At 47.9% G+C, this 24,766-nt stretch overlaps 1 protein-coding gene across 2 annotated transcripts in view; it reads right to left on the reverse strand.

The window, feature by feature from the left end:
* Positions 1–3,983: 3,983 nt before the first annotated feature.
* Positions 3,984–24,766, reverse strand: part of LOC119184967 (PIH1 domain-containing protein 1) — an 85,572-nt gene continuing 64,789 nt past the window's right edge. For both annotated transcript variants that reach the window (XM_037434119.2, XM_037434118.2), the window contains exons 6-8: positions 7,267–7,453; positions 5,056–5,199; positions 3,984–4,118 (exon numbers count right to left, since the gene is read on the reverse strand). In XM_037434119.2, coding sequence (XP_037290016.2) covers positions 4,077–4,118; positions 5,056–5,199; positions 7,267–7,453 — 373 coding nt within the window. In that variant the 3' untranslated portion in view covers positions 3,984–4,076. The remainder of the gene's footprint in view (positions 4,119–5,055; positions 5,200–7,266; positions 7,454–24,766) is intronic.

Raw genomic sequence — 24,766 nt, forward strand, 5'->3', positions numbered from 1 at the left:
TGAATATCTGTAATATTAATATATCCGCTATCGAACGTGATTCAAAATGGGTCAAAAGACCGTGAAATTGTAGCGCTTTCAGCGCTACCTAGCGGCCACGTCGAGGCTGCTGCACAGCTGATGCTGCTTTCACACAAAAAAAAATGGTGACGTCACGCACGCTGGTATTTCGCCCGCTAGGAGCACAGGTGCAGTCAGTCCAGCTGTGTTTCTGATGATGTAGACTAAAGCCCCACTATGGGTTTTCCGTCGGATAGGTCAACACCACCTAGGTTAAGTGGCTAGGTTAGGAACACCACCTAGGTGTTGGCTAGGTTAAGTAACGCCAACTCATTCCTTCCCCTCTCCCTTTAGACCCAGCCTCGAGAAAGGGCCTCGTACTGCCAGTGCAACCCAACTGGTTCGCCAACACAAGATTTACCCAGTAGCAGCTCGGCGCAAAGTGAAGCAAGCAAATGCGGCAGTTCTTCTTAGGCGTACAGTCACTCTGTCCATCGACGCGTACGAAGTCAACCCACTAGCTGCGTTGAGGTACTCACGCTGTGGAGCACTTGTTCAGTCGCTGCGACACAATGAATCGCACGCAAGCTTTAACACAGCAAGGAGAACCATTAGTGAGGGCATGGCCAGGAGTCGGCTCTAAACACACTCAGATCATCGACGTCATTCTTACTAGTGTATCGTAACTCAGAATGGTATTTGTGGAATGTATCACACTGAACACGTAGCACTAGTATCGATGTCGCAGGGAAGTCTATTTTCCGTTTTTTTTCCTCTTTAGCTTTTCTACGCTGTTTGACATCGAATCAAAATAACTTCCACGCGACGGATGCAAATCAAATTTGGCCAAGAAGACTAATGCATACCAAGCGATCCAATGATGGGCACATCTCGGTCTTGAAATTTGATGTCAGTGTTCCTTTAAAATATGTAGTACGGACACACGTACCTTCAGGTCACGAAGAAAACGGATGTTGACGTCAGCTTGACGAATGACAAGCTCCTATTTTGTGCTTCGGTTGTGTTTAGGAAACGAGAACACTCGCAGCATCGGTCCCTTTGCCGCGACAATTCGCCACGCAACATCGGCCAACCGTTCGGATTTCCGGCCGTACAGATTGTGAATATCCAGTGCATAAAATGCATCACATACCCACGCTGCAGTTCACGGACACAGAAATAGTTTTTTTCAAGTCACCAATAAGAACACAAGCACGCCACAAAAACTTTCGCCCGGCTTGGCAATCCATGTCTGTCGAGCGACGAGAGCAAGCGTAGCAACGTATGTGCAGAGAAACACCCTGGTCAAAACGTAGCGACGTCAGAGCCCGTGGCCGACACTGTGAGCAGGCCTTCCAGGTGGCATTGGCTGGGTTCTCTTAAAATCACCCCTTAAACATAGGGTAAACCAAAATTTGACGAATACGGCTCATTGGTGCTGACATGAATAACGTCCGTCAAAGTCCCATCGCGTACGTCGTCAAACACTTCCCGCCAGACATTGACACATACCCACGGGCGGGTGTGTGACACTTCATATCTACCCAGTGACGAGGAGAACACAGATGGATAGTTTTAAGGAGCGGGTGTTCATAAAAAGCCGACATCGGCTCCATTGACCCGACAAATGTAAATAAAAATGTCAGGGTTCCAGCAAGAGTCGAACCCCAGAGTCGCCTTACCTTTGCATAACATCGATTCCCACGGTACATAGGATCTGCCGAAATTTCCTTTTTCTTTTGCTGATATTTTTTTCCCGCGCATGTGCTGTGTGCAATACACCCCAGCTAAAAGCCAGCGATGTACGTGTGTGATCTTTCAAGCCTTTCATTTTGTGTGCCACGCTGTGCCATTTCACACTGCAACCTGCCCCCATTTTTTTTTTTGGTGCGAAGCTCCTTATGGCATGGCTTGTGCATCCCCACAAGCCAGCCATGTTGTCCTAGTGCGTAACCTGTGGCACATACCCGCATACCAGTGGCAAATACCGGCCTTAGGGCACATATCCACATGTCTACATGTTACGAAAAAGGTAGCTTGGCATCGTTATCACGCTCTCGGTGTTTAGAAAGCGCTGACAGGAGAAATGTGGTACATACTCTCGTTTAGTCCTTGGATTGTCCGCTGGATAATGGTACTTGTATATGATGAATATATGATAAAAAGAAAAGCGAGATGGCGGTACTTAAAGCGTTCACTAAGTGAACAGACGCGCCCGGCCAGACAGACAGACAAGCAGACAGAAAGACAGACAAAAAGACACACGGCCAGACGGATGCACGGACGGGCGCACGTACGGACGGAATGACGGACGCTTCGCCCCACTCATCATCGTTCATTTCGCGAATAAGCTTTTTTTTTCAATCATACCACGCGTGCCTTAACGCGGGATCGCATGATATGGGCGAGAAGTAACAAAATGTGTCACGCGAAGCTCAAGCGCTTATATTTTATTTTGGTGGAGGCGATACCTCAGAGGCACGTGTACTGCTAAACGTCAATGCATGTCAAAGACCAGTAGATTGCAGAAGTTTCCCGAGCCCTTCATTACTGTGTGCCTCATAATAATGTCCTGGTTGTGGCACGTAGAGGCTTTTATGAGCTACGCCCTTTTCTGACCACACGTATCCGTCGGAGCACGTCAGCACGAGGTATTTTGACGCCTCGCCGCGCCTTCTCTCCTTCCACATAGGTGACTACACGCCCACGTGTAGTCAGGCTTTCAGTTAATGGCCTCTCTTTCCCCCGCGATGCAACGCCGAGGCCTTTAGCTGTGCCCCCTCTCCTCAATCAGACGACAAGCTCAAACAGCTCCACAATTAAAACAGCTGCATCTTATGAAAATGCTGCAAGTCAGTACACTTGCCAGGACGCAGCCGATTCTGAAGCGAACTGTCAGGGATTCAGACCCCTCACCTGAAGGCATTGTTTGAAATCCGACAGATAAGTAATTCTAAAGACCCCATTGTTTCATATGCTGCACTGAATATGTAACGCCATGCACGAAAAAGCAGAAGTTTCTTGCGCTTGAAGACGATACGGCGCTGCCACCTACCAGTGGATTGGTCTTAAACACAAGCTGTTGTTTTACGACATTACTGCCAGATGGCGTCTTTGTCACACAATGCCTCTAGACAGAACAATATCGTATTTCAAGAATATTTGCAGCAAAGCACGCAGACACACTTCCAACTTTCTTTTCCTTTATACATAGTTCGTTTCTCTCCTTTCTCTTCTCCTCTGCCTTTTCCACCATTGCGAGAAAGCAATGAAGGCCTACACATGCATGGTGCTTAGTAAAGCAACTGCTGCCTTTACAAAGACAAGTCTGCCTGTCTAAACAAACAATGGACAGCCCTGTTCAAGGATTTTTACCCTTACTAAGGGTATACATAGCTACAGTAGAATGTGTCACCACCTTTTAGGCTGTTCAAAATGGTCTAGAATGAATCACAACAGCACTTGAAAAAAAAATATGCAGTTTCGGTTCAATATTTTTTGCTTCCTTTAGGACCATTTACCATGCAAGCTTTCTTTGGCAAGTACTACGGAAAAATTGAAGCAGAAACCACACTGTTCATGGGCAAACAAAGGCTGTCACTTTGTCTCCAATGAAATAAAGAGGAGCGTATATATAATGCATAGAAAAAGCCTATACTGGGGGTTCACCGAAGTCAGATTTGTCGGTATGGGGATGGCCTGCTTAAAATTTGGCATGAGACAATCGAAAAGGGTTGGGGCTGTACTAAACTGCAAAATTTTTGGAGTGGTCTAGCTTAAAATATTTGGGGGAAAGCCAGCATAAAAAATCTGGAACAGGCCAATTTAAATATGAAAACCCTGCATATTGACTGCCTTTTTCAAGCACTTGTGCAAACAAGCAGGCCTGAAATTGTAAAACGCACCAGTGTTATATTTTGTTTTTCTTGTATGAACAGCTTGGTTTAAACAGCTTTCTTGTTTGAACAGCCTTGGCCTAGCAATAGAAAATCAACAACAATTTATTTGGGTGCCCTTTCACAATCAGTACAGTTTTTCCATCAACATATAAACTTCAACTGCTGATAATGAAATAATCAGGACTCGTCAGGCAGAATGGGCACAGTGACTGTGAGTACCTGCAAAACCAGACAAAAAACAAACAAACAAGAAAGACATGTTACTGCAACAAGTTGCTATATGTTATCAAATTTCGTCAAGCACATATTCACAACACAAAAACTTTTTTAAAATGAGAAAGTTAGATACTTTTAACTACTGCAAAGATAAGCTGTACACTTGTAATGAATTCCTCCCAACATCTCTGTTATTTCTATTTTATTGGCCCATCAGAACAAAAAAAAATATCATTTATAGTGCCTAGCTTCAAAAGCGACTGATTGGGCGAGTTGGCAATTCATGTAGTTTTGAAATGTACTCTTGCTAAATATTTATTATTGCCTTATTTTGTGGATGATTTTCTGTTTCCGGGCGTCAAATTGCACAATGACGTAGCAATGTAGGTGGCTCAGTCCCGTGACCCCACAAAGATTTGACGCGCATCAGTCGAGTATCGTTTGCTCTCGCACATATGGCTCACACAAGCACCTGAAAAACAAATGTGCCGCTAGCTGCAGCCACCATGGTGCTCTGCCGGTACGTACGTGGCAGAGGTCCTGAAGTCACTTACTTCACTACACATGTAGTGTGCCTTCACTAAAACTATCGCTGCCCTTTCTACAGAGCTGCACGAGTGTTGAACAAGCTAGCGATGTGCATCGATCGGGAGAATGAGAATTTAGGTACACTTGAGAAGTGAATTCAGAAGTGAATATAATCTACAGGTTTGCTGTGTCTGACAGTTTTTACATCATCATCATCATCATCAGCCTGACTACGTCCACTGCAGGACAAAGGCCTCTCCCGTGTTCCGCCAGTTAACCCAGACAGTTTTTGCATACAAAGGAAACCCACAAGAGGCTTGTTATAGCCCTGAAACTTGATGGCACCACCCCTTCAAGTGCAACTCATAACGGTCAAAGCATGATATGAAGACTAGCTGATGATATAAGTTACCTGATGCTTAGTGTTGAATTCTGCAACTGTGGCACCTTCATCAACGGAGAAGGGAAGGTAGAAGTCAAACGTATACTTTGGCTCTTCACTTGTAAGCCGCACGTGGTCGTCCGCCATGTCAAGTGCCAGTGATGAACCTGATTTCTGCAATGAGGACATAAAGTAAAGCATGATCTGGAGAGCTCTGAAGTACACTGAACAAAATTACCATCCATTCAGCTTATCCAGAAACAGCAGGAAGAAAGTCTTTCGGTCCTTCAACAATTTTGCAGAGAGAAACTGAAGTCAAAGATTGTACAAGGGCTCCAAGCAGATTTTGGCATTCTATTCAAGAAGGGGTAGTTAACAGAGTTGAAAAATGTCGAGTTCCACTTTGAGTTCACATTTGCAAGGGCGTGAGGTAACAGCATTGTGTGTGGTCTCTCTTGTGAAGACACAACATGCTGTCCTATTTCCTATTCAGTCATTCCCATTTCTACTTGTTGCATATATTTTCTAAGCTTTCATGTTTAGCTTATAAAATGGACTGTCTATGTATACTCCTACAACATTCTGATACTTGAGGTATAAGAATGGTAATGTGAACCATAGCGAGGGCTCGTCACAAAAGACAACGAAACATGGCTTCACTCTCACAAAGCCTGGATACACAGCCTCAGATGTGAGAAGTAAGTGTAATGGTCTTCATAACCAACAAAAAAACCTGTTACATTAAGCATCATGCCTTACAAGAGCACGAATTCACATCTTCCATCAAACCCACATTTTTTCACATTGATGTGCCAAACTTTGCATTTGAACTCATACTGAGAAACATGATTCTATCGTGTTAGCAACCAGCAGTTTGTGGGGCTGCACTGTGCAGGCCCTGGATTTCATTAGAACAATCCCTCTTTCTTCTGCCCATCCCGGCTGCGGCGGCTGCATTTTCGATGGAGGCGGAAATGTTGTAAGCCCGTGTTCTCAGATTAGGGTGCACGTTAAAGAACCCCAGGTGGTCGAAATTTCTGGAGCCCTCCACTACGGCGTCTCTCATAATCATATGGTGGTTTTGAGATGTTAAGCCCAACATATCAATCTTCTCCTGTCCACTTCCTTTTTGAAGATCGAAATTGCAGTTTTGCCCTCTAATGGGACGTGGGAACAAGAAAATAGTGTTTTTAAGCGAGAAAAAACACACGGTGATGCGTAAACTAATGTCGGCTTCATTGCAAGCATGGACGGAGACGAAGGAACACGAAAATGGGGAAATTGCGTGATACAAAACACTTCCACATTTAATGCCTAAAGCTATTCCATGTTAATATCAGGTGCTTACTAATAATTGTAAATACACCACAACGACACTCGTTTATATTGAGTAGCCTAACGATCTGCTGATTTCAAACATCCACAGCTGGTATACTTCACTGCAAGAAAAACTCCCACTGCTTCAACGCTTCACCACAACGCGTTGCAAATGCTTCACCGCAGCACACCACTATGCGGCGGCAAAGTTCACCTCAGTAAAGCTTCCTCAAGGGATTATTAAAGGACACCAGACAAAAACAATGACTTGGATTAGAATGACAAACTGCACTCTGAGAACTCAAGTGCCATATATTTCACTATCATAAGTTAAAATTAAGGCTAAAGTTTCATTTTTACCCCTCGCGCCGAAATCTCCACGCGTGACGTCGAAATTTTCAAAATGTACTTTTCATTCTTTTGCGATATTGCACCATGAAATTTTCTCAAACTTCGTACGTTAGGTCTGCGACTCTACAGATGTCAATTTTATCGATTAGAAGATACGTAGGACCAAGTAGACGCCTTCAGAATCTGTGACGTCACCGTGTTTGCAGCGGGAATCTCAAGATGGCGTCTCCACCCGTATTTTTTTTCTCTCACCTTTTCTCGCTTACCAAGAGTCGTGTCACAGTTACTTTGGTGTTTTCAGAATTAAGAAATTGTGCTTTACTAATCCGCGAAAAAATTGTTTTTCTCTTTCGGGTCCCTGTGAAGCGATTGATACTGTACTGTGAAAACTCTAATGTTAATTTGCCATCACATGCTTATTAACCGGGGCGAAAGTAAAGGTTAAAGTTCCACTTTCGAATTTCGCACCGGAACCTGCGCACATACTTCACGGATATTAATGTGCGCACTCGTCCTTAAAATCATACATCGCTGAACTTAGAACAAATTGCGACAGACAAAGCTGCCACTGACCACAGCAGGCAGGGAAAACCTGGCAACAAGCGTGTCGCGTTGTCCGGGCAGGGTATGCCGCGTCAGGTCCACTTTCGCCGACCCTCGGTACGAGAGAGCGCTGCTGTCATCACTACCGCTGTTGGATACACTCTCATCGCCATCACCTTCACCTCCACCGCTGCTGCTGGTGGGTTGATTCTGGCCCCTGCAGAAGAGCGAAGAAATATAAGTTGTATACGGTTTAACGACCCTAATCTTCAGTACGGGCATTGCAGAGTTACCATCGCAGATAAATTTGTATTAATAGAGGATTATAATAGCACAAAAACTTTGGCCTCGCATTTTGTTTTTTTATTTTTGCTGCAATGTGTTGCAGGGGACCTTTTAATCATAACATGGCACACCGTTTGGTGCAATGCGTGATAGATGCTTAATTACAGGCTCCTCAATCATGACCGATCAGTATCAGTGTCGGTTTGAGAGAGATCCAGAAACAACAATCCGCCGGGTGAAACATATCCAGTAAGCGTGTGCAACTATCGACACGTCAGCACACGGAACTGTGACACACTTCCGCACAGTCCACACCAAGAAGTCCTCTCGAACAGGAAACGAAACAGCAATGTCGCCTAACACAAAACTTTCGATTCGTGCGCCGTGGCCACGGAGTCACGAGCAGCAGCCGAGCAGTGGTGCGCTAGAGCATACGCGACAAAAGAAAAAATGGTGACTATGACGTCATCATAATTTGCTGTACTGATTGTCACGTAATGACGTGACGGAAGGAGGGGGTCACCGTGGTGTCCTTTTGAAGGTGTCCACACGATCGCGCACGCAAACTCCAGAATTCATGTAAAATACTTTTCAAGCTTTGTTTACTATTGATATTTTGCCGATGATATTGCCAGAGGCATGGAACGAGGTTTAGCCAAGCCAATGCGAGTATGTGCCATGGTGTGAAAGAAGAGGACGGTTGGTGTGCTCGTGCTCTAACGTTCGGTTCGGCTCGACGTCCAATGCTGCTCCTGTGAACAGGCATTGTGGTCGTTCTGTGATCACGTGACATTTTCTGGTGGAGGTGCGGGGTAGTGTTGTATGCACTACAATCAGCAGCAAGGTCCCGACACTAGTCGCGACTTGGAAGAACCAGCTGACCTACGGCGTAGTAGGCGACAACTAGGCCTACCTCCTGAATTCGGACCATTTCCACAACTCGGCAGTACTATGGCTAGTGCGGGAACGCAAACCAGAGAAACATCAACGCTGCCTTCTCCATGGTTCTTCAACGTCCCGTGAACTCCGAAGCCGTTCGACGGTGACCCTTACGAGGACGTCGACGACTGGCTTGACGACTACAACCGTTGCGGCAGCGTCAACGAGTGGGACGAGCAGCGAAAGCTTCGGTATGTCTACTTTTATCTCGAGGACTCTGCACGACCTTGGTTCGTAAACCATGAAGCCACTATGACAACCTGGCCAGAGTTTTGCAACCAGTTGCGAAATACCTTTCGAAGCTCTGACCGAAAGGAGCAAGCGGAACGGCTCCTCAATTCCCGAAACCAGCGTCCGAACGAGAATGTTGCCATGTTCGTTGAGGACACGTCGCGGCTGTTCAGGCGAGCCGACTCCTCAATGACGGAAGAGAAGAAGGTGCGCCTCCTAATGCGGGGAGTGAAAGAGCAGCTGTTCGTGGGACTAGTGCGGAACCCTCCCAGCACTGTAGAGGATTTCCTTCGCGAAGCCACGACAATGGAGAGAATGCTAAGGCAGCGTTCGTACCAGTATGAGCGTCCTGGCAATCTTTCGTCAGTGTCGTCGGCCCTGCCAACACCTGACGTCACGACTGTAAAAGACCTGACGGAACTCGTGCGTAGTATTGTGCGCGAGGAGCTGCAAAAGCTGCACGTGGTGTCTTCTCCGCCCCATGTTGCTGCTCTAACGGATGTCGTTCGCGAAGAGGTCCGGCAGCTGGTGCACCCCATGAAGACTCTGCGTGCAGCCGAAGTCCAACCCATGACGGCCCCGCGTCCAGCCGAAGCTCCACTATTAACGTACGCGGAAACACTACGTACTCCTGCACCGGCTGTTGGCTATCCGTCCCGTCCGTCCACCCTGCAGACGGCACCGTCGTTCTACTCGGGACCACCGCAGTACGGCAACCCACCCCTTACACGGAAATCCAGTGTATGGCGTGCTCCCGACAACCGGCCTCTATGTTATCACTGTGGTGAACCAGGTCGCATCTACCGTGAGTGCACCTACAGGCACATGGGTGTTCCTGGCTTTCGTCCGGATGCTCGTCGACCCAGAGATGGTGAGCGGCCCCGTGCTATCGCCGAATACTTGGCAAGCCAACGATCTTCAACCCTTCCGCGTCGCCAATCCCGCTCACCATCTCCATGGCGTTCCACGTCACCTGGCCAACAATCAACCTTTGCGGACGTCCTTGCAGGAAGATCGCCTAGATCCACAAGCCCGCGCCGGGGAAACTAAGAACAACGACCTCTGGGGGTGAGGCCACTGTTGATCGGCCGTTACAAGACCCTCCCCCGATTTGCCTTCCGACATCCGACGACATTCTTTCACCGACGTGTGCCATCGACGACAAACGGGTCTCTGCTCGTATCTCTGTCCTTGTCGACAACCACCCGCTGACCGCTCTGGTAGATACGGGTGCCGATAATTCTGTTATAAGCGCTGACCTCGCTGCACAGCTAAGAAAGGTAACGACACCTTGGTGACATGGAACCACCCTCCGGACTGCGGGAGGTCACCTATTGACACCGCTAGGAATGTGCACTGCCCGCCTCCGAATTCGTGAGTCGACGTACATTGTTTCTTTCGTTGTATTGCGCGAATGCTCTCAAAATCTGATTCTCGGAATGTATTTTCTCCGCAAGCATAGAGCCATTATTAACCTTCGCGACCTGCTCATAACGTTATCTAACGACCATACAGCCCTACGAAAGGATGCAGTTGCGCCGACCACAACACTTCGAATTGCTGACGACACCATCCCACTGCCGCCGCGAGCCAGTATGTTGGTAACTGTGGAGAGCGACTGTGACAACAAGAGTAGTGGCATCGCGGAAACTAACCTCTCGGTGCTCTTGGCTCGGAACATTTGTGTCGCGCGTGCTATCGTAAAACTGAAACATCGGAGGACTCAGCTTCTGATCACGAATTTCGGCGGCCAGTACCAGCACTTGGCAAAGCGAACAGCAATCGCGAACTTTAAGCCATCGATGACGAAGAATGTTCCACTATCGCTCCGATTTCCACTGCTGCCGAAGGTAACACTGTATTAGCCAGTACAGTTGACGTGAATTGCTAGCTATCCTGTGCGCAGCAACAGCAGATACGCATGATTTTACGTACGTATAGTGATTGCTTTGCGTCCACCTCCAAAATCAAGCAGACCCCAACCGTGAAGCACCACATTATAACGGACCCTACCGAACGGCCTGTACGACAGCACGCCTACCGCGTGTCGCAAAAAGAACAAGAGGCAATACGTTTTCAAGTCAAACAGATGCTCGACGACGACGTCATCCAACCCTCGAAGAGTCCATGGGCGTCACCCGTCGTACTTGTTAAAAAGAAAGACGGCACTCTTCGATTTTGCGTCGATACCGGAAGCTCAACAAAGTGACGAAGAGAGACGTCTACCCTCTCCCACGCATAGATTATTCACTGGATCGACTTCGACATGCCCGATATTTTTCCTCAATGGGTTTACGCAGCGGATACTGGCAGATCGAGGTCGATGAACATGACAGGGAAAAACAGCATTCATAACTCCCGATGGCCTCTACGAATTCAAAGTGTTACCATTTGGATTGTGCTCTGCACCGGCAACGTTCCAAAGGATGATGGACACCGTCCCGTCCGGTCTGAAGTGGGAGTCCTGCCTCGTGTATTTAGACGACGTCGTTGTTTTTTCCAAAACACTTGAGCAACATTTACAACGACTTCAGTCCGTCTTCGTCGCTATTCGATCCGCAGGCCTATCGCTAAAACCGGAGAAGTGTCATTTCGGCTACGAAGAGCTAAAGTTCCTCGGCCACCTTATCAGTCACGATGGCATTAGACCAGACCCAGGAAAGACCATGGCTGTTGCTGCATTTCCTCCACCTTCGAACAAACGGGATTTGCGCCGGTTTTTGGGTCTCTGCGCCCACCACAGGCGCTTTGTCCAGAGCTTTGCCAACATCGCTGAACCCCTTACCCGTTTAACGAAGGAGGATACTCCTTTTGTGTGGGGTCCAGAGCAGAGAGCCGCTTTTTTCGAGCTTCAGCAGTGCCTTCAGAGTGAACTCTGACTAGGGCACTTTGATGAAGATGCCACCACCGAACTTCACACTGACGCAAGCAACATCGGTCTTGGTGCAGTACTCGTCCAGTGGCAAGACGGCGCTGAACGTCCCATCGCTTATGCTAGCCGCATTTTGTCATCTGCGGAAACTAACTACTCGACCACGGAGAAGGAATGTCTTGCTGTTATTTGGGCGATAACAAAGTTCCGACCGTATCTGTATGGCCGTCCATTCAGAGTAGTTACGGACCATCATGCCCTCTGTTGGCTGGCCAATCTCAAGGACCGTTCAGGGCGCCTCGCGAGGTGGAGCTTACGCCTTCAAGAATTTGAGGTTACAGTCGTCTACAAGTCGGGCCGCAGGCACACTGATGCTGATTGCCTTTCGCGCACACCCCTCGCGACGACATCGAGGGACGATGATACCGATGGCCATTTTCTTTGTGCAGTCAGTGAATCTGACTTGGCCCAACAACAGTGGAATGATTCAGAGATCCAACAACTTATCAATTACCTTCAAGGTCGCAGCTCGAGTCCACCATCGGCATTCGCACGTTAATGGTCATTTCGTCTCCGCAACAACATCGTCTACAAAAATAACTTCGAACCTTATGCAACTGAGTACCTCCTCGTCGTTCCACCAAGGCTACGTGCTGACATTTTATCTGCCTGCCACGACGAGCCTTCCTCCGGCTACCTAGGATTAGAACGTACCCTTGCCCGGATTCGGACTCGCTACTACTGGCCAAAGCTCACCCAGGATGTCAAGCATTATGTTAAAACGTGCAATCATTGCCAGCGCCGTAAAGCCCCACCTGTGCGCCCTGCTGGTTTATTGCAGCCTGTTGCACCCCCGTCACAACCGTTTGAACGAATCGGCATGGACTTGCTTGGGCCCTTCCCAAAGTCACATGATGGCAACCACTGGATTGTAGTGGCTACTGACTATTTAACGAGGTACTGCGAAACGAAAGCCCTACAACGAGGCACTGCCAATGAGGTTGCGTATTTTTTAATCAACAACATTGTCCTCCGCCATGGAGCGCCAACAGTTCTTATCACTGACCGTGGAACAGCCTTTACAGCCCAATTGATGCAAGACGTCACGAGACTTAGTGGGACAGCTCACCGCAAAACAACCGCATACCATCCTCCACAAACCAACGGTCTGACGGAGAGATTAAACAAGACGCTCGCTGACATGCTATCTATGTACGTCGACCGTGATCACAAAAACTGGGATGCAATTTTGCCATACGTAACGTTCGCTTACAACACTGCGGTTCAAGAGACTACGGATTTCACTCCCTTCCGGTTGCTTCACGGCCGAGAAGCAATTACGATGCTTGATGCCATGCTGTTGCCTGACACGACCGATATTACTACTGATGCGAACGACTTTATCCGGCTCGCCGACGCGGCCCGCCAGCTTGCACTCGAGCGGATCCGAAAACAACAATGAATCGACTCACAGAGGTACAACTCCCGTCATCGCCATGTCATTTACCAACCCGGTGATCTGGTCTGGCTGTGGATCCCCGTTCGCAAAAGGGGCCACTCGGAAAAGTTACTTCACCGCTACTTCGGTCCCTATAGAGTACTACGGCGCCTCACAGATGTCAACTACGAAATTCTGTTTGAAGACACAGCTCAGCGATCTCGATGTTCCCAGCAGGCCGACATTGTTCATGTGTCACGGATGAAGCCACGTACTAACCCGAGCCACCTGACACTGCTTCATCATGCGTCTTTGTGCGTGTACGCGACTACTTTAACTTTTAATCGGCATTGGTCACCGAGGTGATACTTTTTTTTTCGAAAGGGGGGGGGGGTAATGCCACAGGCATGGAACGAGGTTTAGCCATGCCAATGCGAGTATGTGCCATGGTGTGAAAGAAGAAGAGGACGGTTGGTGTGCTCGTGATCTAACGTTCGGTTCGGCTCGACGTCCAGTGCTGCTCCTGTGAGCAGGCATTGTGGTCGTTCTGTGATCACGTGACTATACGCATGTTCTCGGAAATAGATCAAGTAGGCTATACGGCTGAGAAAATTGTGTCATACTGCTTTAGAAAAAAATCCTTAGATGTCTCAACAAACGCGAACATTGACTGCCGGCGTCACCACGAATGATGATAAAGATCATCACGTGATGAAGTCAAGGATAAGCATAACTTGTGACGTCATAACAAGACACCATCGCTTGGTTTTCCGACCCGAGAGGCGTTGAAACACCAAGCAAGATGTATAGAAAGCTCGTTGCAAGGCCACGTTGGATACATAAGGCTCCCTGAATAGGGAGGAGGGCAAAGTCGTATTACGTAAAGTCTCAGGACTTTTCAGTTTCACCTAAGTAGCAGCTACTGTCTCTTTTTCCGACGCGCAGCCACCATGTGCCATCCGAGCTACACCATGTCTCTGCCACCATGTGCTTCCCGAGCAACAAGATTTACTGAGCCGAGTACGCTAAAGTAGATGGGGCAGGCACATTCCAACGAATATTACGTGAAAGCAATGCGTAATGCTATTCCTGGTAGTCCCATGTCCGTAGTAAGCGCGAGACGACGCGTCCCCCCTTCCCCCTGTTTCACCAGGCAGTGGAAAAGCGTTAGGATGAACACGTGGCTAGCGAAAACAAGCGTTAGCCAATCAGATGCGGTCGTCACTTTCACTCGAAGCTGTCCACGGTTATACCTGCCGATTAATAATTTATAAACGTTGGGGTTTCTCATCCGTAAAACGACGATATTACATTATGAAAGACGCCGTAAAGGGGAGAGCTCTGAAGCTTCTGACCACCTTTGGGTTATTTAACGCGCGCCCAAAAATGAGCGCACGAGACCAGCATTTTAGAATTTGGCTTCCCTCAAAATGCGACTCTCATTCAATCCTGCGAGCTTCGGCTCAGCAGTCGAGCACTTACACCCCCAAGGCAGAGCAACCCATGGGATAACAGACGCGCAATGAGCAAATACGTTGGACGGTGCATTTATTTATTTATTTCAGTACCTTCACGGCCCGAAGGCGTTACAGAAGGGAGTGGGTAAGAGTATACTTAATAAAAAAAATAAGAGTGAACAAAGCAAAACGCTGCTAAAAGTAAACATCGCATTCAAAAGCAGCCTTAAAAGCAGTGACCTCGGTCGATTGGGCAACAGAAGAGGATAGGTGGTTTCATTCGTTCGAGGTAGTGGGATCGCTTGCGAGGCGAGCGATCCTTTGAGTAAGTGAATCATTATATATATCCAGCTACGTGTTATCAATAACGTGCGTTTGTCCAATGACATCGCGAATCAACACAGCTTCGCACTTGTGTTGACTAGCCTCAAGGAAGCTCGCACAGCTCGGGAGCCTTCTTCGTTTCTCTTCAATTTTCTATTTCCTTGTATCTCTCTTCACAGATTTTTTTTGGAAAAACAACTTATCTCTTCATTTAGAGTTCTTTCCATTTTTATTTCTTCTTTTTATTTCTCGCTTCCTTCCTCTGTTTTTTTTATTTTTATATGTGATTTTGCCTGGGTTACGGCAAGCGACGACAGCATAAGGCAGTCCGGGCTCCTCAAGTCCTCCGCACTTATAGGGAATGGCAAATGCCGAATTGAGTCGTCAACAAAACACGGCACCCTGCTGAATTCAGCGCACGATAGCCTCGAATCTGGCAGCAGGCCCGGGCAAAACGCTATACGCCCGGTGGCGGTCGTCTCGCATGCGGGGCTCGAATTCTCCGCGCGTGGTGTGTGTCAAACACAAAAACAATGGACGACACACGAGCAGAGAGCCCGGAGTCTTAGTCAACGTCCGGCTCTCGTGACGACGCCAGAGCGCGAAACAATGGCGCGACGAGCACCAGACAGGCGTAATGCTGGCTTTCCAGCACGCGAAGCACATACAGGTAGAGAGACAACGCCGCGTGAGTGGCATTCGCCGAAGACCACGGGGGTGCCTGTGACATCATTCGAACAAACAGAAGACACACTTCTGGTGCTGTGAGACGTCGCTTAGCGGAAGACAGCCCCTGAGTAATGCGAAAGCCTGCTGGCGGGTCAAATACGACGTTTAATCTGAAGAACCTATATCTTAGCGTGCACGCGTCTGTGCGCGTGCGATTTTTTCCCCACTCCTTGTGTGCAAAAATGATTACAAAGAAAATACGACGGACCATAGCCACGGGGGGGGGGGGGGTAGCCCTCCTCTTTTCCCTACCCCTTAAATTCGAATAAAAAGCGGTGTTTCACCGAGAATAAATCATGGGAATGTGGGTTTTGCACGACCTTGAAAGATAGCCCCTTTCCCCTGCCATAGAAAAATATTCCTGGCTACAGGCTTGGCAAAAGCCACTAAGAGGCACAATGGGTTTCAGCCTATTTAATCAAGATGAACAAAAAAAAAGTTTTCTTCCAGAAGAAAACCATTGCATCAATAACATATGAGAGGGGAAAATGCTTGCCGACGATTAAAATACTGCCTAAAGCGAATTCCGAGCGCGGCTTCATGCTGAAGCAACGTCAAGAACTTTGTTCAGTGTTAGTGTGCGCGCGTGTGCTGCCGAATGTGCTGTGTTTATCTCTCTTCCCTCTCTGCTCTCTTTCATCTCCCCCATCCCCCTCCGATGCGCAGGGTAGCAAATCGGCTGCCTATAGGCTGGTTAACTTCTCTTCCGTTCTTTTCCTCCTATTTTCCTTCCTTTCTTTTTGTTGAGTGTTACGGGAATCCGCAGTTGTAACAATGTAACATCCGATACATACCGCCACAGCGACTGCCAGCACTCGAGCGCTACACACACCACCCCGTGCACTGCAGGCATCGCGAACCAGACGAAAGGCCGGCAACACCGTCAGTACTTGTGAAGCGAGCCGCAGTGCACGTGCCAGCAGCACTGCATGCGCCCGAGCTTCGGACCGAGGGGCCAGCGCGGGTGGCGAAAGAAGAATGCGAGGTTAGAGGCCAGTGGCCCGGAGTATCGACACACTCCTCGTTCATGCCGACGCTCAACGCCGGCATGAGAGCCTGAGAGCTGCGCTTTAAAATGCAGTGGATGTGCTGTTATTTTATACAGTAAACCGAATAAGTGATCAAATTTGTAAGGAATATGTCAGAATGTATATATTGGTGTTGTGTGTAGCGGGTAAGCTTGTGTTAGTGATACAATAGCGTCAGCACAGAAGCGCGAATATTTTCGTGGAATACTGAACCCCTGTCGCAAACTTCTCATGGGACTAGCCTGCGTATGCGTAGCGACGGTGACGTCACGCACGCCATGAATTTTGGGAGTCTCTGGGTGGCGCTATTTGCGAATTCTCACGAAAAATACCTGACCCCCCGAGGTTTTCTACTGACAACTTCAGAGGCCACTGACCCCCAGTTTCGATTTCAGCGATCTCAATTGGAGACGCTGTTTGGACCTGAAAAATAAATTTCTAGGGCCTTTACTGAAAAAGGCCCATTCACGTTGCCTGAATACATGCAGCTCGGGCCTCCTTTGCGAAAGAACTGATCGGCAGTGTGGTCGACAAACGAGAGCATGTCACGCAAGTCACTGTTTCGAATTCATAAACCAAAACAATTAAACATGCAAGTTGAAATTGCAAATGAAGTAAATTCAAACGTCTATCAGGAAAATTCTTTAAAGGCAGAAGGCAGGCGCAGCACGAAGTTAGCATACTAAAAATAAGCAAAAAAGAAAATCAACACGACGGGAAAAACACCTAGCCTCTTTCACTTGGCACGTTCCGCGAATGCGTTGATTTGTACAGAAATCCCGCTGGTTCCTATGCTTCGTCGTCTGTCACAGGTGCCGCAAACAGCGAGAAGAGAAATTGCAAGTTGAGACGCAGCCGCTAAAAACACGTCTGACCGAGCGTGCAACAACAAGCGTGAGCTCAGAAGCACAACGAGCGACCACCGGCTGCACACAAGGGGAGTGCTGTCCAGGGCGCACCTGAGAATCTCCACACAATAACTCTCCTTGTCCTCCCTTCCACGTGCCCCTCAAAGCCAGCCATGTCGCTGTCGACCGTCCCGACAGCCCTTGCAGAAACGTACACAAGTCCTCAAACCCTCTGCTCGCCCAGAAGGGGTCGTCGACTCGTCGTCCCATACTCTTGCCACTTCGATCTGCCTGAAGACTCTTGAGAAACAAAGTGGTAGCCTTGTAAGTCTTATCCATAGCAAAAATTCATCATCGGCTTCGTTTTCGAGAATCTGCAATACTTGACGATACCAGCGCAGCCATCCCCACGAACGACGAGAAAGAAAATAACGAAAAACTAGGCAGTAAAAGACGGTACAATGCCACGTGATACACAAGTTAACGCGTGTGCATGCAGTCGGCGCAGCAGAAGTCACGCGACTCGATTTAAAATGACGTCATCGATAACATCTCCCTATGACATATGACGTCGCAAATCGTCATAGCTCGTGAAGCCACGACGACGCCATCGTACGACATCGTCGCTTGATCAAGAAGGCTGTGCAAAACCATGCGGGATGCATGAAGCTTACGACATTTTTCATGTCACAGGCAGTGCGAAGCCGCGCCACTCGTGCAGATAGCTTTAGGGAGAGACAGGAGGTGAAGAATAAATACATCGACTCAGAATAAAGAACCCGACGGCGTTCGCCTTCGGATCGTCTATAGGGTGATTGCACAGGAGCCTACGCAAATAAACGACAAAAGGCCATCGCCGTCGCCTGCCGCTCTCAGCGGGTCACCGCGCCAAATCCGACAGCCGGCTACGGAAGACGCTTTCTCACGCAATCTGCGCGTAGCTTGTGGCGGCGGCTGCGATAAGGGGCGGCTACACGCCGGCGCCTCGGCCCGCGCGCGCGTTCAGCGAAGCGTAGCCGCGGCATGAGTCATCGCAGGGGCACTTCCTATGCGACCCCCCTTCCTCCCCTCTTCCGAGCTCAGGTGAATCTTCATGGATGACGACGTCAGTGGGCCACCCCGTGTGCGACAGGTGGCCACGATACCAGCTTGGGCGGGACGAGACGGCAACGCGACGACGCGAGAACACAATGCCCGACCAAGGCACTTCGCCTGTGTAAATGATCGACAGCATCAATTTCCCTCTACCGGCATCAGATTCTATTCCGATCCCGTGAAGTAAGTTGGCGTGGCTTCCCTTAACGAGCCACAGTGATCCATGATTGGTTACCGATTACATTACCAAAAACATTACAAAAAAAAAACGATTTCACTAGTTATAGCAGTTATAGCAATCAGTCTGCAATACCAAAATGATGCGGAAAAGGACAAAAAAAAAGCGTGGCTACTACAACGGCTCATTGTGGCGTCATCAGTTTTAGCGCCCTCAACAAAGAACACTTCACTGGTTATATAAAAAAAGGTGGCCCTGAAGTTTCAGATATTTCTTTTGTGTAAACATTCCGACAATACTAAAGACGATGCTCCGAAATTCACGCTATCACACTGGCGGAAAAGTGTAGGGATTTTCAGAACGGAATTCAAAAAAAAAAAAAAACTGTTAGTGTTCGTTTTTTCATCTTGTTCTTGTAATAACCTAATTTATGCATGAGTTCGTTGCGTCTAGTTCTGTTCTTTTGTTGCATTAAAATATATCGCATAGAGTAAGGCATATATATTTAACTTGTACTTGCAGATCTTCGGCCATTGTGCATTGTTTTGCATCCTGCTGTAATTTTTTCCTGTTCCTATGTATCGTTGTTTAAGCCCACATGCTAAGTTACTAGTGGAAGATCTAGCAGTGAACTTTTTTTGTTATTGTTTAACTGCTAATACCCCCTTGTCCTGCTTTGGTGTCGTATGTGACAGTATTTTTCAATAAATAAACAAACAAAAAATAAATATACAAAGGATAAACAATCAAACGAAACATCTGTCACTCCAAACTGAGTCAATGTTGTTTTAGATATTTGAGAAATAGCTTTCCGCAAGCGGCTCTTCAAAGATATCGCGTTCACACCAAGCTCCGTTGTGAGACACGCAGATATTCGGCTCTCTGAGGTTTCAGGGCCCACAAGTTTATTTACTTATTATCTTTTGGTACTATGTATGACTGCGTGCATCAACCACGTGTTCCTGATATTGCTCGCTGCACTCCACCCAAGGAGGTTTACAAAAATTTGCTGGGGTGGAAGCTCCCGCAATGCTTTCGCAGCAGTAGAGAAGCCGGGTTTTGCCCTCCGAAGATCTCAGTAACATGCTATTTTCTGGTGGTGCCCACTTGAAGATCAAGTGGCTTTGATTTGGTAGTCTGAAGGCTACAATTGTTAAAAATTAAAATATAGTTGCTTTCGAACAAATAATCCCCAGAGACCAGTATCGGTGACTTAGTCTGCAATAAATTTTGCCTTGAATTCGAGGCTTACTAAAGAAAACTAGCTACACAAGGACGCGCTTTGAGCACTATCTGACCCGAAAAGGTTACCACGTCTCGTTTGGCGTGCGAGGAAAACGCTCCTTCTCAATCGCCGAACGCCAACAGCTCATCATGCCCCTAGTAAGATGGTTGCCGCAGCCGCCATCGTATATATACGGTTGCCACGGCTTCATTCGTGGGCACAATTTTTGAACCCAGCAATACTTTTTTAAAGACGATAGTTTTTTTTGGAGACCTTCGACGAAAAAATTTTGGTCTGTCTGTCTGTACGTTTGTCTGTTCTCCGCCCTTACCGATACCTCAAAGGGCACCAAACGGTCAATCTCATCCGCAGCGCCCACCAATATGCTCAAGATTCAGTGTTCACACTTGTGCGATTGTCAATTAAAAAAGCAATTATTGCGCATATTTGAGGCACACTCAAGTAATTCTAAGGACCGTAGTGTTAATCACGCTGCGCTGACACTGCAAAGCGATGCTCAAAAAGGTAAGTGCTTCCAACGCTTTGCTAAGACGACACGGTGGTGGCACCTGCCCGTCGCTTTACGTTCTACACCTTATCACCTCCGAGACAAGCACGCATCTTTTTCCGCGGGCGCGCACTCCTTCCTTCGTTTTTGAACTGCCAGATGGCGCTCGTGTCTAACGTGCCTCGATGCGCTCGTTCACCTCCGCTACACGCTCTAGGCACTAACGCAGCGCCTCCAGAATACCATTCACCAATTTTCTTGCGCAGAACATCAAATAAGCGTTTTGTACACTTTCTCCAGACGCAAGACTATCGTCTTTCGACGACACGTGCAGTGTAACATGCAGATTCGGGGCCAATTTTTTTTTTTCAAACCTCCTTGACTCCATCGCACCATGCATATATTACACAGGCCCGTGTGCTCAGACTCGGGTGCACGTTAAGGAACCCCAGGTGGTCAACATTTCCGGGGCCCTTCACTAAAGCGTCTATCATAAAATGATATGGTGGTTTTGGGACGTTAAGCCGCACATATCATTATCATCATGTGTTACACCCATATTTTTCTGTCAAACGCACTGGAGAAAGGGCAGGGGGGTGTACACTCGACCACAAAAGTTTACAGACCGCGCGAGCGCGTCGCGAAAAGCCTGTTTGCGACAGTTCCCGTTAGCGGCGGTTGACAGCACCCCAGCGCCCGAGCAGCATCCCTACCTTAATATATGGCCTGTGTCTTTTCTAATTGTGTACAAATAATTTTTCACCTTTTAACATGATGTGCTTTTTCGACATCTGCGTCAACGTGCTTCTGCTTCGAGAACAGTCTATATGAGCTTAACTATTATTAGTCGGATATCTTCATCACAACGTGTTACCAACCCAACGGAACGCCATTTGAGGCACGCCGTGATAGCTGCGATCCTGTCATGTTAACAGAAATGTGACGGTCATACTGCGGATAAGCACTTCGTGCGAATTACTGTGAACTAACAATGCGCTACGCGGCAGTTATCTTAAAGGCGAGTGAGTAACGTGGAGAGCTGTTTCCGGGCTAGCTCGGCAGTCGACGGTACATGGCGCTGCGCGGCGCGGACAGGCAATTTTTGACGCGCTCGCGTGGTCCGCAAACTTTTGTGGTTGACTGTACATATACTTGCACACATAAAAACGCACGGACGAACATACTAAAGTATAGTTGAACCCCCTCTCATTGAAGAAAAAAAAACACATTCTAGCTTGTCGCGAAATCCATAATTACATGCCTTCTCACACTTCTTGGCTGTATTCATATATCTCAGATCTTCTACATTGGCGGGAAAACACACTTCTTACACAAGGTGTCCCGTTCACCTGAGCCCATCTTGATGAATGAATATGAAGAAAAAAAACGAAGTAAATAAAACAAATCCAGAATTCAAACGTCTGTAATCTATCGAAACCGGGGTTGTGTTCTCCAGCCGCCGTTTTGACAAATGAGCTTGTCTTCCTGAAAGCTAGAACTGGCCTTCAGGAAGACCAAGTCCCCTTTGTCGAAACGTCATCTCGAGCACACAACCACTGTTCGCGTATTTTTTTTTTTTTTCATCGCGCTAACTTCCATATTCCCTCTCCTTTCATTTTTCGTGTAAAACATGTTCTTCAACACGGGCGGCGTTCGCTCATTTGTCCGGCTGGTGCACCAACGTCGTTTTGGTGCATCAGTGACTTGAATGTTCGGCAAAAATAAATCGAATAAAAACGGGACAGCTCATTAACTGCTCACACTGAAACATCGGCCAAGGCTTCGTTGGCTTTCCGCAATGACCCCACGCTCCGTCAACGTAACCGGCCGTCCGTCTATAGGTGGAGCCAGTGGCTATTGTCCTCGGCTGCTGACGCAAAGGTCACGGGGTCCACGCCGGCCGCATTTCAACGGAGGCGTGATGCTGCTATAAGTCCGTGTACTGTGCGAACGTTGAAAAACACCAGGCGGTCCAAATTTATGGAGCCCCCCCCCCCCCCCCCATACCGCATCTCTTATGACCTGGTTTAGGGAGGTAAAACTCTAGATGTCATTAACATCGCCAGAGTATATATATATACAAAAAGCACATTTATCGCTGCAATTATTTGAAGGAAACCAAACACGCACGTTACTTCGATTCATACCCGTAAGCAGTAAAGCGTTTATCGTGTGGGGCGCAGAGATGGAATCAGTCTCGACCGAGCGTGAAGGCAATGCTATCGCGCCGCTATCTCGGCAATACGCCCACAATTTGTGCGAGAGGTCACGTAAAGAGAGAGAGGTCAGGAATTTACGGCGGGAAACTCCCCTCTTCACCGACGACGGTGAGTCATCACTGCGGAACTCTGCTGCACTCGAGTTGCGCCGCCTAAAATGCAAGGCAACTGGAGGCGAAATGGCTAGAGGCTCATGTACTGTGCAATGACAGTGGACGTTAAAGGGACATTATTCAAGGAGCAACAATGACTTGGTTTAGATTGGCGAACTGCACTCTGAAAACTCTAATGCCATATGCTTCACTATCATAAGTTCATCATCAGTAGGAAAAATCAAGGTTGAGGTGTCAGTTTCTTTTAAATTTCGCGCCAAAATGTCTACGCGTGACGTAAAAAAAATCAAAATATAGTGTTTTCGCGACATTCGTTCGATGAAATTTTCATAAACTTCGTATGCTAGCTCTATACAACACCAACATAAGGCAATGTGCTTCCTTTTTATCGACCAGCAGCTAAGTAGTGCACAGTAGACCCCTTCAAAATTTATGACGTCACGGTGTTTTACGCGGGAATCTCGCGGAGACGTCTCCCCCCCGCATTTTCTTTTCGCGATTTTCTCGCTTTTCAGGTGTCGTGTCGTGGCAAGAGTGGTGTTCACTGGAATGTGAAGTTCTACTTTACTAATAAGCGAAAAACCGCTCTGCTCTATGGTGTCTCTTTGAAGAATACCAGACGGTCGAAATTTCCCCGGAGCCATCTACTGAATGCGTGCCTCATAATCGATTGTTGGCTTAGAAACAGTAAGCCCCAAAATTACAATGATTTAAAGTGCAACGAACCTTTTCCCACACAGGACGTAAAAACGTTAGAAAAGTGAAGTTCAGTTAACAGCAAACCGGTTTTTCCCAGAAAAATCAGCGCGCGCCAATTTCCGGTGTCGTTGCCCGCAAGGTGCATAGATTGCGCGGCGTGTCGCAGGAAAGACATAGAGACTTATTTGGATTAGCACTGCTCTAAACTTGAAATTTCCCGGGTGTGCATCGCTACATGCCATTGCCTGTTGAATAATGCATGAAATTTAATTCTTGCCCCTGTCGTGGTCGTGTGCCGATCAGGGTCTCATTAAATCTATCGTGAACTCCACTAGCTAAAGAAAGATGGCCACCAAAGGTGCTTAGCGCGCGACACCAATCCCCCATGCCGCGACTAAATTGGAATTGACGTAGTGGTAAGAGGAGCCGATTAAGTCCGATCACCTGTTTTTTTTTCTTTTTTTTAACGCGCATCGACAACGTGCAGTCGGTGCACAGACTTCCAGCGTCTCGGCTCCATCTGAATGCGGTCGCCGCAGCCAAATCGAACCCGCCACCTTCCAGTCAACTTCGAAGTCGAGACATTGTTATACATATGGACACTTTAACTTTGTGAACACGCTTCCACAAAACTTTTGCGAATACGCACTATATTAAGAAAGTTACTGGAGTGAGAACATCGGTGTTTCAGCAAATTTCTAATTTTCGCGCGTCATCACCACCCCTTTCTCTATCCCAGAGAGGAGGCGTAGTCCGTCGTCGTAATTGGTTCAGACCAACGGACGTGCTGCGTGCTACGTCAAGCCACCGATCGGCGGCTTTGCGTCACTGAAAGGAGGATTGGTTAGGTGTATGAAAGGAGCACTGGAATTGTTTTAAGGGCGAAGCTTTTCTTAGAGTATGACCTTGAACTCCGTCAGGCGTAACCAGCAGTATCAGACAGACATACATACGGACGAATAGATAAACAGACGGACAGACAGAGATGGACGGACGGACAGACAATATTCAGCAAACGTGATCGCCGCGGTCTGCTCAACGATTTGTCGAGCCTCCTTCAGGGGTGTAAAAAAATCAGGTCGGAGCCTGTTGACTGGTTCTTTAACATCTGAACCACCGCGACAAGAGTTTTGGATATTCGGCTTCACGGGAATCGGCAAGGGGTGCAAAAAGGGGTACTCACCCCTCTCAAGCACACCAGCACTTGCCCTCCAACCCCGCCCCCCATGCAAGCAACGCTGTCCCCCGGCCGCGATGCAACAAGGGTTTGATGCAACAACGAACGGTCGAAAATTTAGCGCCATTCTTACTGGTTCCCCTCGTAAGCGTTTTGTTTCTAGCA

This window comes from Rhipicephalus microplus, chromosome 8 (genome assembly GCF_043290135.1).
Source record: "Rhipicephalus microplus isolate Deutch F79 chromosome 8, USDA_Rmic, whole genome shotgun sequence".
NCBI classification, from domain to species: Eukaryota; Metazoa; Arthropoda; class Arachnida; order Ixodida; family Ixodidae; genus Rhipicephalus; species Rhipicephalus microplus.